Raw genomic sequence first — 15,027 nt, 5'->3', positions numbered from 1 at the left:
AGTCGAGTCCGAGGGACTTTCAGTGGCAGCAGATTATTTGATCTTAAAGTTCTTGACACAGAATGAAATTTCAAAAGATCCTGAAGATAAGGAGGAGCCAACCCATTTAAAACTTTATAAGTTGTTAAAAGAATCTTAAAATCTATTCGATATGAAACGGGCAGCCAGTGTAAGGAGGCCAGTGTGGGCCTTATATGGTCACGCTTCCGGGTGCCTGGAAGAAGCACAACAAAGCCAATAACATACCAAATGGTTTCACCTCGGTCCTAAATGCACATGCATACTTGAATGTGCACTCAGAAAATAGATTTGATCTAAGAAAAACAAAACAACAAAGCCATTTCACTCCATAGAAAATGCATGGGTCACTGACTTTAAAGATAAAGTTTTCAAACATAGGTCAACCATAGAAAATTGTACACAATTATCACACCCACATGGCATGTTTAACCTTCTCAGGGTTCAACAATCACTTTTCATTAACCTGGCAGCACAAGCACTTTATACAGCATGTGTTATTGTGCAGCTGTATTCTGTACGTAGAACAACATTTCTGTTTAAATGCATACTAATTAAGATATTGAGAACTATATTCACTTAGCTAACAGCGGAGCAGAGAACAAATCAGCATTTCATATATACTCCATCAGCTGAAAAAAAACAGACTAACTGAAGTACCTATTTGCATTGTTGCATACACTGGTTTTAAATGTTATTTAACCAATTATGATCCCTTAACAAAAAGAGAACTATCCCTTAATCTGTCAGAAAAAAGAAGAAAAAAAAAAACCGCCAATTAAGATTGCCTAAGGATGGACTTGAAAAATTACATTACCATACAGCAAATCCACAAGCCACTTTAAACAAAAGGAACACACTATTGTGCTAGGGTTGCACAGGACTAACACACCGTCAACTTTTTGGTGAGTTTAATTGAATAGAGCAGGTAACCACTTTACTAGCAAAGTGGTTTCGAGGTTACATTTGATCCCTTTATCCCTAAAGGAGAAAAGAGAGCAGTTTGGCTTTGTGGAGCTTTCTGGGGAGATGAGCTAACCCTCTAAAAAATGCATGGCACTGGAAGAGACAGAGCTGTGCATGAGTAACAGCACAGCAAATGTGCCATGTGGCGTTGCTTGTGTTTCTCTGATATGGTTGTTAGGATGACCTCGATCGGTGTGGTGCAAAAAGACTCCCTATAGCTTCGTCTACTACCAGAGTCATTGTTGTATCTTTGTGGTGACAAAAGTATATCATGATTATTTTACAGTTATCACAATGTGTCCCACATTAAAAGAAAAAAAAAGAAACATAACACACCCTTGCTTCATTTTGAGAGCACATTTAACCACATTTTGTTCATTTTGTACAATGTTGATGCATCAGACTCAACAGTTAAAACATGATACTATCATTTGAAAACAAAACAGAAACGCAGAGCTAAAGTTCACTCTTACTGCCTGAATAGATAACAGTATGACATTTTTAATTATGAACAGTGTGTGCAAATTCTTTATAGTCACTTGAAGTGTTACCATGACTATAACTAGCAGTAGATGTTATGATTTTTTTCTTTCTTTCCATTGTTTCATCACACTGAAGCGAAAGCAAGTAAGTGTTCTTTTTTCGACAGTTGACCTAAAAAAAAAGCAGCTTGAAACATCCCTTTTATTATGGCTGTGGTGAATTTATTCTGAGCTTACGCATGCTTTCAAATTGCCTAGTGAAATATGTATAAAATATAACACCAGGCAGATGTAGCATGATTTTTTTAGAAAGGGACATTTGCACAGATCCTGAAACCCTGGAAACCTTCCCAAAGTAAGCGCGTCACAAGGAATAATGACCGTTTTGGACACGCTCTACCAAGCAGCAGATGTGAAGTCTCAACGAGAATTGTGTTTCCATTTGTGCAAATGGATGTGATTGTGTAGTGTGTGTGAAGTGTTTGTGACAGTGCAACATCAGTGCGGTGCAGGCATGCTTTTGTTTTTTTTTTGCTAACCACAGGCTGGACTATGACTTGCAACCAAATCACCCAGAAAGTGGGTAAAAAAAAAAAAAAAAAAGCTCTGGAGGGGAAAGAAGATCATAATAAAAACTGTGTCCTGTTAGCTTGTCATAGAAATGAAAAGCTGGCATATGGCTTGTGCAGAAACAGCAACTGTTAAACATGGTCTTCACTTGTGAAGACTATAAAAAAAATAAAAAATAGCAAAAAAGTGAAGGAATTCAAAATCACCAAAAACACTTCAATCTTTTGCCAAGCTTAGCATAAATGAGCATCACGTATTTTCTTTGATCAAATACTGTTATATAAATCAGGAAAATTAAGTTTGAAACATTTAGCAGGAAATGTGTGAGAGTATGTTGGTGGCTTTTTTTTTTTTGGAAACTTTGAAAGCAACATGTTTTTTAGGCTGAAAAAAGAAATGCAGCACAATAATCAAAACATGATGTCTTAGAGAAGTTGACTTCGACTCCAGAAAACTAAAAATAACCACAACCTACCAAACAGAGATCTGCTTACTCACAGTCAAACACTGTATTTTTCAAATGGCAACAAATGTGGGCACACAGTAGTGTTTGCAGTTAAAGAGTAGCTCAGTTCAGGCTCTCCTTAAAGTAAGCACTTCTTCTTTTTTTTTTTTTACCAAATAGACTACTTTTTGTGATCGCCTCCTCAGAGCAAACATTGCACCACATGAATAAGCATACCGCATCCAGAACACAAAAAGGAAGAACTTTTTGCTTGGAGCAGTTCTTTGGTGAAGAAAAGCATTAGAAATGCATTCTGCTGTGATGGAGGCAACTTTTCACTTTGGTCAAAACCACCAGGGCATTTAATTTGTCTCCGTTTCCAAAACAAAATGAGCGGCAAAAGCAACAACGAAACTTGATTTGCTTAAACACTAGTATAAATGTAATGGTGTTCGGATATTGGAATGTCAGGAGATCTAGTTGAAATAGCAGCAATTTCATCACTAAGATGAAAGTTTTGACTTTAGACTTTATGGCTAAATCAAATGATTGTTTATTATTTCAGTGAAATTCTATGAATTATTTTAAGAAACAGCTTGATGTTTTTCTAGAATATGCATTAAATTCATAGCCAGTTAGGCGTTGCCTTTGCTTAGAAGCCTTTAAAAAAAGTAGAAAGCATTTAGCTGGTTTATTACTTCTATTCTATACAAAGGCAAGTTGTTGTTTTTTTTTAAGTTTTAGGATTTTTAATTTCTTTCAAAAGAAGTTTCTGGTTGTAATCAATTTTACTTCAAGCATCGTCGCTCTAGTAAAGCAGCTCTGCTATCTGTGACAGACTCACTAAAGAAAGATAAAACCGTGGCTCAAGTCCTCCATTTTTATTCTGCCACACCAATCACCACTACATCAGACAATCTCTTCCTTTCTTAAAGGCATCATGGGAACAGTTCTTTCTTTAAAACTCTTGCAACCAAGTACTTATTTATTAGTTGCGCTCATTTCCCCAGAAAACTTCCCAAAATTTGATCAGTCATTGTCATGCTTTATTGTTTCACTAATGCTGAGTAATTTCACCAAATGTCAAATACCTGCAAAGATCCAATATTTTGCATTCACCCTATCTGCTTACCTCATTTTCTGAAGTTTGATTTTGCATTTCTCTATTACCACACATTTAACATTTGAATTTGTTGAACCTACAAAATATTGTCTGAGAGTATATGTTACAGACTAATTCTGTTTCAGGCTTCAGAATTTCAGAATGTGCTGCAAAATGCTATAGGAGCAAGTTAGTTACCTTCAATTTTTTTTTTTTTTTTTTATCTTTTCCAGAAATATAATCGCCTCTTACTTTCTCTGTGCCACAGACAAACATACTTCAGACAATTTAGACAAATATCCCAAAAAATTAAATGTATTCCAACGTCGTTTATTGCACAGAAGATTCAAAACAATGTAAAGGACAGACATCTGAATGTTAACTAATAAATAAAATAACTCCCAACTGCAAAGGAATTGAAAATATGTATAAGTCCAGTAAGAGTCAAAGACATGAATTTTAGTCCTTGCTTGGGTTCTGAGAAATGTGACTAGTTATTTTCTATTCATCAGAGAGCAGAGCTTCAAAAACGCCTCTGGGATCACAGATTCTTATCAGGGAATATAGCAAGTATCACTTGTTGAATAAACACTTGTGCTCGTACAGATGAAGCACAAAATGTGCCATATTTACTTTGGTACTGGAATCTAAAGCTAAAGTCTTATCTTCAAATACTAATCCCAAGCTTTCATAATTCACACTGCCTTCAAAATGCAGATTACTCTGGTTTCAAATCCATCTCAGGAGATTCTCTGCATTCTTTATGCAGATTTACATTTTTGCTATAGCCCAGCTAATGCATAAAAAAAGTACATTAGACAACTTCTATGCAAATTACAAAACACTGAAAATGTGTATGGTATGCATCTACCTCATTTTATGAAAATAGGAATAATGCAGCTTTACTTAGTCACTAAGTATTACCAATATCACTCTACTTTGGGGGTTTAGTAAATGAGAAACATAGTTTATTCCTGTTCCAAGAGAGTTTAATTAGATTGTTCTCAAAATTAGCTTTTAGATAATGTAATTTTACAACCTGTCTGAATTGAAGTAAGGTATCAAAGCCGGTCACATATGTATCGTGTTGTTTTCATAATCAAATACACTTCAAGTTTTATAATCTATGGTTTTGAGCAGTTTGAGGCCACGTAAAATTAAAGCCGTTTTTAAGTTTCTAACATATAGCCAGAGCAAAACTGCATATTTAATCCTCATTAGCTTACTTGGAATGAACACTGTACGGGTTTATTAGTAAACAGCACAACAGTTCTCTAGTTTAATTGGTTGTGAGCTGCAGAACAGCATACAAATTAAATAATGATAAATGTAAGAAAACAGTTATTCGCCTTGACTCAGTGTATTACTCACAAAAATCCAATAATACCAACATGACCATAATGATGATAATGCGTGAGCTAGATATTTGGAAAATCTACCGTGATAAATAAAGCTGACCACATAAAGTTAATAATAGACATGAATGTGTTTGGAATTACCTCAATTACTTTTGCACATTCGGCCTAATCAAAACAATTTCAACAAAGCAACCAGTAACAACATGCAAAGAAACCTTGTTTTTGTGAAACAGAAATGCATAATCACAGCCATAATTATTACCTTTCACTAAATATTTTTTATTCCTTGTGTTTCTTAAAAAAAAAAAAGGTAAGATTGGAGAATTGGTGCTGAGTGTATTTATCTTAACCTCCGTCATTACTTTCATTTGGAGAAAACGCATCACTATAGGGACAAGGCTCAGTTATCAATCAGACACTAAACTCTCTCACGCTCTGCTGCTCTCTCATCACCTTTATTTAGTCAGCCCCCACTTTCCTTTCTCTCAAACACAGAGCGGGATGGAGGAGAAGTGCCAAGGCTGCTTGAGTTAGAAGATGGTCAATAACCTAGATCAGCTTTAATGGATGCATAAAAAGCAATACAGCTGCCCAGACACTCCCTTGAGCCTTTTTTATTTTTTTACATGAAAAAAAGTAACTTATAAGAAAACCTGTTTTAACATACTTAAACTTTTAATCTAAGAGAAATATATTTACTTGACTGCTTATAAATATTGACCTTTTTTCCCCCCTTTCTCTTTACACAAACACCTACAAAGATTAGCTCGATAGGGAGTGAGAATGCTTGAAACATGCAGAAGAGTTGGCTGAGGTTTTGCTTCACATGACCCAGTTGGGAAGCACATTGATTATGCAACACAGACAGACATAACTCGATGATGATCACAACACGTTATTAAAGAAAGAGGCAGAAACAGGGAAGATAACGCATGTATCAGGAAATGCTGAGAATCAGAAAGAAGGTGCAAAGTGCATAGAGGAAAAAAGAATAAGAGATAAATAAGGGGGAAAAAAAGATGCAGTGGTTATGCACAAGGATTGCAGCAATATATGAGAAGATAAGAGTGCTTTAACACTCCCAGCAGATATTTTCTGAGGCTTAGCAAATGTTCCCAATTCCCTTTGCCTCCTTTAGCTACTTCTCCATTGCTACAGATTAAACATGAGTAAAGAGTTTGCAAAGAGACAGAGGAGAGGGGAAGGAAGAATATGGGGTGAAGCTCTCCCCCCCCCAAAAAAAACACAAAAAAACAGAGCTTTGTGGTTGCCATGGTGACAAGAGGGGAGAGATTCCAGAGTGGTCTCAGCCATTACGCAGTGTGTTCGGGAGATGGACTGTGCAGCACTTAGGCTTATTGCAGTGTGGGCTGAAAAAGAACATATCTAATATAGACGAGATGAGCTCCCACCAAAATGGTGGTTGGTAAGCATGGTCTTAATATAAAAAGGAGGTTGGTGTGCTGAGGCTTTACTGCCAAAAGCTCCACTTTTAGAAGCCAATTAGCTTGAAACAGATTCTGTGACATTTGCATCCAAACATACTAAAGGCAAAAGAATCCAACTAAAACCACTCATCATTAACCTCTTTAAAAAAAGAAATGTGGGGGGGGGGGTTCCACCCTCCTGTCCAAAATGATCCCTTCCCCAATAAAGCAGAGCATTACTTTTTGTAATTTGTGTCTCAAAGGAAAGCTGCGACATGCGATTACTATAAAAGTGCAAGTCTGATGTTACTGTTACAGAGTAACAACCCATATTTTTTCACTGTAGAAATTTTTATATGTTTTAATCTCTGCCTAGAAAAAAAACATTCTTAAATCCATCTTTGAATCAGGTTATACTCATAGAGTAATATCAAATTATATTATTACAACTTTTGATGCTAAAAGAGTGAGCCTAAATAGACTAACAGAAATGTTAAGACAGCTTTGGAAGGCAGAATGTCCAATTTGCCTTTTGGGTACGTCTTGTCAACATATCTGCCATTTGATCTTTCCCACACACCGACAAGAAAATTAATTACAGATAGTGCGGTTTCTCATGCTATTCATATAAAATTGCTTTTGGCTCACTTTGACAGTTCACTCAGACATCTAAACATTTTCCAGTTGGCGTAAGCTTGTCCCTAAGCAAAAGGCAGAATCTCATTAAAGCCACTAGCTGGTCAATTTTGATGAGTCACACCTCTGTCAACCAGCCAGAGTCAAGAGAATTTTCTTTGTCTTTGTGCAAGTTATCAAAATTTATTTAAAATCAGTACAGGGTCAGAGGAGTACACATTACCAACAGGACTGAGAACTTGAAGGGAAATTTGGACCACAAATATATATATATATATATATATATATATATATATATATATATATAATTTTTTTTTCCTGTCATTTTACTGTTAACACCAAGTTTTTGTCAGACAGGGGATGAGACACAAATTCTTTGTAAAGAGCAATGTCTTTGCTTTCAAATGTGTGAGGTTTGCCAACAGTGGTGGTGTCAGTACTAGCAGAGCAGTGAACAGGAGCCATTTTTGTGTTTGTGTTAGATGCCCAAATAATTGCTTGGGCTTGGAGTCTGTGTTTAGTTTCTGTGGCATTGCTTGACGAGGCGTTCGGCTGAGTTGTTCCTCAGTGTGTTGGTATCCTTCATGGTTGGATTGGTGCTTTTTAACAATGACATCTGTACTGCACACATCTTATGCAGCTCCCCGGAGGGGGGACTATATTTATACCAAAGAGTAAAGACATGAAACAAAGGATTCAGAATTAGCTTCATTAAGTGTTTTTTTTTAATGCTCATCAGCTGAGAGCTGTAATTTTAAGATAAACTGCAACATGGTTATTATTTTTGGACACTTCATAACAAGGCAAAGCAGTTTGTTGAAGTGCCAAAGTGTCTTTGCTTTCCAATGTCTGAAAACAGTCCTTCAACCTATAATTTACTGGAACCTTTAAAAGTTTTTTTTAGAACATTTGCAGGAACATACTAAAAGTCAATATGTAAGCTACTGCAAAATAAAAATTCAGACAGCAGAGCAGAATTTGATGCAATGAGTAGTGTTATTATGCCAACATGCTAGTGACAGGTTTAAGAATATAAGATACCGCGGGCGATCCCCACAACCCAAAAAAATGAAAAAAACGTTCAGACCTACACAGGCATCTATTTATGATAACATAACCACAGGCAATATTCATGCATCAAATTTGACAGTGAACTGATATCACATTTCCAATCTTGTAAAATGAGTGGACCAAGCAAATCACTACATCACACATGCACATGCACTTACACTTTTCACTTTGGACGAATGCACCAGAGTTCAAACTCCAGGTCAGTTGTTTCTTTATTCACCTAAAGCTGCAGGTGAATAAAGTAATTCTCCAAAACCTAATAATGTACACATACATGCTTGGAATGAACACGCTATGCAGCTTTGCTACTTTCATAAATGGGAGATTATGTGCATAAATGAGATTATGTGCAAATCCTGTGTGCAAACAGGCTTGTGGTTGTCCATCATACTTTAGTGCTATGAAATGACCTGCAAAAGTAAACATCAATCATCTCAACAATGGACTCAAACTGAGTTTAAAGTGAACAACTTAACCCACACTGAGCATAAGGCCTAAAGCTGCAAGTTTGCAGTACATGCAACCCCCGGGTAAATGTATCATGCTCACATCATGGAGGCTATACAAACATCTTTGTGTCACTAACTTGCTCATTGTTGACCATTCTGCACTGTTGCTGACTGAAAACTAAATTCAATCAAAGCATAGCAGCAGGTATTGATAGTGGCTTCCAGTCAAACAGCCTTTGCACTGATCAGCTAAAAGCAACATGATATCATCCTGGGGTTTCTCAGCTTCCAGCCAATATTAATTAACCACAATTTACAAAGACCTTATTGTGTTCTTTTGTGGCAAGACATAAATGAAATGTTCCTTTTAGCTTTATGTCTTTGCCAAATGTTTCAGATAGAACATGTAACATCAGTGGATAAATTGTGTCCTGTGCACAGTTAAAGGGAGACGGTTCTTATTTGCATATCACTTCTATTTTTCACAATCCAATTAACATTCACTGTAAGTTGGAGGGCAGCACCACATGTCAGCACAGCAGAGCACTTATCTTTTCTCCTATGGCATAGGTCGTTCTAGTAGGGCTTGCCAGTGTCATGTGAGGAAGGAGACAGGTAATTATGACTTTGTACAAATTCCTCCTGTTGCTGAATGAACTGAAATTATCACAGGAGCAAAGAGCTCTATTATTTCACAAAAAGCATTGTATGGACAAATTGTTGACTACGTGTATAATCAAAACTAAATAGCTTAAAATATATATACACAAAACCGTTGAGGTTAGCTCTCAGAAATCTAGAAGTTTAGTTTAAAAAGACAACCACAATCTCCCTGTTGCTTTTGAAAGGAGTAAATTGTCCTTTTGCCATCTTGACTTTGACTATTTTTAGACAGAGATTATGGTCTGTGACCTCGTCAGTCATTGCTAATGAGAATTTATAAGTACAATATATCCATAACACTTCTTACTACCTCCACAATGGGTCAGAAATTTGGAACAAATAACACCAGCCTTCCCAAAATTAAGTGTTTAATCATCATGATAAAGATGCTCAACCAGGCCTAGCAGAATGTTAGATTTCTGAGACACATTTTATATAACCTAAAATATCTATAGTCCATAAGGACCTAAAATATCTATAGTCCATAAGGATTTTTTTTTTTTTTTTTAAGTAGCCGCACAAGTTAACCAACGCATTTCTGGCAGATGCAGCATGTCAGTACAGGTCAACTAAATACCTGGAGTATAAGATAAGCAAGTAGAGGTATACAGTAAATTATTTCTATTTCCTAATGCTTGTATCTCCTATGATAAAACAACACTTGACTTTGTAAAGAAATTTCAAACACTGAGTTAACAATTAGAATTCTGTAAATAAAAGTAATAGCAATCATTGACAACTTGCACAGTTTTTTTCAAGATCCTATCAGTTCAATTATTTTGCTAAAAATGTATTCTGCAACAGCGATAAAAAAAATTAAGAAAACTTCAGCATTCATGAAACATCTAACCAGTCTTACCTTCATAAACTGCTTTAAATCCCTGCCCGCTGACAGCATAATCAGATAGCAGCCACAAGGTGAGTCTGGAGCCTGTACTCACAATAGGTGAAGGCAGCTGGAACCCAGTTAACCTATGGGGGACAAAAATAAAAATAATAAGAAAAAAATTCAGTCTTGTGATCCAAACCATAATACAATCGATTGAAAAAGTATTTAAAAAAAGTCTCAAGTAAGCTTGCTTTGTATTTTTCACCTAAATGCAAACTTACCAATGCAACTGTAAAGACAACTTGGTGAGCTTTGAAATCATCCATACACTGTTAAAAAATCCTAAATAACAACTTGACATATTTAGCATTTCTTTAGCAAATGGTGCAACTGTAGTTACTGCAGACATAAACCTGCAGTGGAGTCAGTGTGGGAAGAAACACAGTGACAGAAACCAAAAAAATTAAAACTGAGTAAATAGTCATTTTTACCAATGTGTCATATTTAGATGGAGTTTTTCCAATGATCAAAAATTTTTGAGGTGTTTAAAGACTTTTTTAATTCTCAATGAAACAAGAAAGATCTAATTAAGCAGAAAACCGACTGATTTGATTGTGTCAATTTTCTAGTTCTATAACAAATTTCAGCTCCAATCAAACAAGTAATTGGTACTTTGGTAAACATTACTTTCTTATAATTTTAGGGTTTTTTAAAGTTTGGTAGTAGAGCAAAAAAGGACATGTAAATTTCTTGTTTGATTAATTGAATAAGTTTCAAATGTAATAAAAACTGACCATCCTGCCCTATTAAAAATGGAACAAAACAGTTTCAGCACTAATTGGCAGCTAATAAAAACTGTGATCATCACACCTCTGAAATCCAATAACACATCAAAGATCCAAAAACACCTACATTTAGGGATGGAAAAAGTGCTATTTTTATATTTGTAATTCACATTGAGAATATGCAGCTGAAATTGTCTATTAACTTTTGTGCTAGCTTTGATTTGCAAGTCCCAAATGTTCTAAAGAAACATCAAATGAGCATTCTGTTCCAAGTACAGGCCAACGCAGCAAATAAAACCATACCACAAGTCAGTAAATATTATTATGCAAACTAGAACTTTGATGTTGAAACCAAGTCACTCAGATGTATATCATACACAAGACACTTCAGAATCAGACCACCAGATCAAAGCTAGTGACAATGTATATATTATTGTAGTCAAATTGAATACACTGGATGTAAAAAAAATAAAATAATAATAATAATAATAATAAAAAGTGTGACATTTTCTTGCCTCCTTCACTGCATGTGTTTTAATCAATTTCATGACCTAGTGAATGGTACTAAGCTGAATGAAGGTTTTATTACCATAACATTTTCTGGTTATGGTAATAAAATGTAAGATGTCACTATCTTACATTTTCCTTATTACTTTTTTCATATTTAAGGGTAAATTGTTTGATTAAAAAGAGGAAAAAAAACTTATATATCCTCTATATCCCAACATGGTCAGATAATTGCTCAAATATTCTGGAAGTCAGTCATGCCATGAGTCACTTATTTTCTAGCATTCACAAAGGAAGCTACAGTATATGAAACATCAACAGTGAAGCGCGAGGCTGAGTAATTGTATTTTTAGGGCTTTGCTGGGATTTTTGATTCACTGTCGTATTAACCGTCTTGTAATATTGCACATGTGTTTTATACATAGTGTATCAGAGCTGCAGCATCATGCACTGGGCACTTCCAACATGTTTAGCTTGTGGCAGCCAAACTGCATAAGCTACAGTTCCAAATGTGTAGAAGGCAATGCCAGATTGTTGGGGGGGGGTTTTCCCCCCACATTGGCATTGCATCGTTCTACTCTACTGAAGAGAAGACATATATAAAATACAGTGATACTGGTTTAAATAAGCACCACCAAACAATCTAATTAAGATAACACCATGGCCTAACAAACTGGTGTGGTCATGTTTCATTCAGTCTGAAATCATTCACTTAACACAGTTTATTGAACTCCCAATGTCAACTTTTTAGACTTGTTCCACTCTATTTTCCACGAGAAACACTTAGAAACTACTGCAAAATTTTATATATTTTTGCTGAAGTCGAATGTCTCAAAAGCAAAATAAATATTAACCCTAATCCTCATCAAGAATTCCTTGTGAAAAAGTGATTTTATTTTACTTTATTTTGCATGATGGTTACATAAAATGTTTCAAATCAAGGAAAAGGACAAACCTCAAAGACATATTTTGTTGTGAAACGGTAGTAAAAGAATTTGGATACCTAAAGGTGTTGTCACTGGTGTTGTCAGAGGTAATGTGTGATGGTATTAGGTTTGTCACTCTACAGTCTCCAGACACCATCCATTATAGAATCAGTGAGTTTCTTTTATGTACTAAAAGTTTGCACACATTTTAGATATGCTTAAATACATGCATGTTAATGTGCATTTCCTGATGTGTTTCAGTTTTGTTCACCTCCCCTAAATTAAGCTGGACTTAGTCATATCGAAAGAAAAAAAATACTGATAATGTAGCTCTTTCTCAGAGAACTTTCTTCCAAAAAATGATATCTTAGCCGTTATTGTATGAGTCCATGAGCTCTTACTCTTAATCCATAGCCAGTGATTCGACAGCTGGGGAACTAACTCGTATCCATCAAATTTTGTTGTCTCGGCAGCTCTTTCTTGGATTTGTATCCCCTATTTCCAAAACTCTGCTCCCACTCAAACTGAAACAACCTGTATGGCTCATATTTACTGTTCCTACAATTTTCACAAAAATATTCGGACCCCTTTAACTTCGCTATCCTACAATCAAAACTTGAAAATACATTTTATATGATGGATCTAACACAGTCAACTGAGAGTAGAATGAACAGGATTCATTCATTCAAAAAAAAAAAAAGGAAAAACAAATCCCAAAAATATGGTGTGCATTTGTATTCAGTGGCCCTGAGTGAACAGTTCCTAGAAACAACTTGGTTTGACCCTGCCACATCTTTCAAAGGATATTTGACTGCACCAATCTGGGAACATCAAATTGAAGTCTTGCCACAGATCTCCAATTGCACTTAGGCTCAGACTTTGACAGAACCATTCACACCCATAAATGTGTTGATCTAAACTGTTCCACTGTAACTGTGGCAGAATGTTTAGTGCTTTTCTCCTTCTGAAAGCTGAACCTCCACCTCAGTCTAAAACATTCTGCTGCATATAACCAATTTTCTTTCAGGATTGCCCTGCATTAAGATCCATTTTCCCCATCAACTCTGAACAGCTTCCCTACTTGTTTCTGCCAGTCTACCATGAAGGTCAGATTTGCAGAGAGAACAGCTAATAGTTGTCCTGCCAAGATTCTGGCACCTGAGCTGTAGCTTCTCTGCATCTCCTGCAGAGAAAAAATGTAATTCTTTGTTGCTTCTGTGATAAAATTGCTTTGCTTGTAAAGTAATTTAAGGGGATGGGCATAAGCTGGCATGCCTGCACTTCAATTTTCTGATAATTTACTGAAAAGGGCTCACATTGTTCAGTGCTAGATTATTATTTTACTTATTTATTTTATAATAATAATCTAACACCGCCTATGGATGATAAACTATTATCCAATTGTGGATAATACAAGTTATCCGCAATTGTATTTGGTCTTCATGATGCAGTTTCTACATTCAATTTTCTAAATAAAAAAAAACACACACAGCCGATTTTGTTTTAAAGTACACCTGTATTTCTACAGATTAAATTACACCAAAGTGGAAAGTAATTTCTAATAAAGGCAAGTTCCTAAAACAATTTATTAAGATGGGTTTTTATTTAGGAATAAAAAAGGAGGTTGAATACAGATGCAAAACTTTTAAATTTTTAAGAAACAAAATTGGCATCCATTAATTTTTCATCCACTTCCCATCACCCTAGTGCTATAAAACACCAATAGGATTCACTAGAGCTGTTCTAAATGTTGCATGTCAAAATACGTTATTTCAGAGCAGTACATTTTAACTTAAAAGTTCATGTATTTTATCTGTCTACATGAATGCTTACTTTGAGAACTTGTATAATAAATATTCTAAAAAATTAGGTTGGGAGTGCGCATTAAGTTTTCAACTCAAATTAAAGCAGTTTAAGATCTTTTCAGTGACTGTATTAGTTATATCTACATCAGTCTAATAAAATCTGATATCTTTCATTATATTGTTGCTAATTATGCAACCAGTCCATTATTCAAAATCTTATTACATACCATTATCATAGCCACTTGATATAATTCATAACCAGTAAAACAGTATGTCATAAAAGCTTTTATATTCTTTAAAAGTGGCCCAATAAAATAAAGTGTGTCAGTTTAATTGTGATTTTCAAAAGGAAGACTTAAAAGAGCCACAAAAGTATCATCGCAAATTTTTTAAAAAGGTACTAGGATTAATCAGCATATCTTACATCATGAGGCAAAGTAATTATATAATTTTGGCAAAGAGCCTCTTTGTGTTAGAGGAACAACATTCTGCTGCAGCATTGCCATTTTTAGCAATCAAAACAATTTACCACCCACAGAGCGGCAGAGATCTGTCACACACCCAGACATACACAGGCAAATTGAAACGCAGGTGTCCTCCGCTCATTTGTTGCCCATCGCCACAAACTGATCTGCCTGTGCATGTGGATCGCCATGAAGAATCAAAATACTTGTGTACATATTCTGACAGAGGACAGTGTTGCTGGCTAAACTCAGCTAATCGTTTTAAAGTCACTTTTATTTTATTTTTTTTCCCCGTTTGCAATATGTGCCCTCTCTCTTTCTCATTACATGTTTCCATTTGATATAATTTATTACATCTCACTTTTTTATTTCTAAATATTAAAATGAGTTTAGGTGTCACAATGCAGGGGGGGAAAAAAATCCCCCAAAACACCGCCTATGAATGATAAACTAAAAAGAAGAGACGCAAATACACGCCTGTGGCAAACCAAGAAAGATTGCCACGTGTTAAACGACAGGACACA

At 35.5% G+C, this 15,027-nt stretch overlaps 1 protein-coding gene across 2 annotated transcripts in view; it reads right to left on the bottom strand.

Moving 5' to 3' along the window:
- csmd2 (CUB and Sushi multiple domains 2) overlaps positions 1-15,027 on the bottom strand; it is a 245,317-nt gene that overhangs the window by 187,479 nt on the left and 42,811 nt on the right. For both annotated transcript variants that reach the window (XM_081612677.1, XM_081612678.1), the window contains exon 3: positions 10,047-10,159. In XM_081612677.1, the coding sequence (XP_081468803.1) occupies positions 10,047-10,159 (113 nt within the window). The remainder of the gene's footprint in view (positions 1-10,046; positions 10,160-15,027) is intronic.

The sequence above is a fragment of the Poecilia reticulata genome, chromosome 11 (genome assembly GCF_904066995.2).
Source record: "Poecilia reticulata chromosome 11, P_reticulata-male-v2, whole genome shotgun sequence".
NCBI lineage: Eukaryota > Metazoa > Chordata > Actinopteri > Cyprinodontiformes > Poeciliidae > Poecilia > Poecilia reticulata.
Note: the sequence above shows the minus strand (reverse complement) of the source record. Positions and strands in the feature narration are given on the sequence as shown.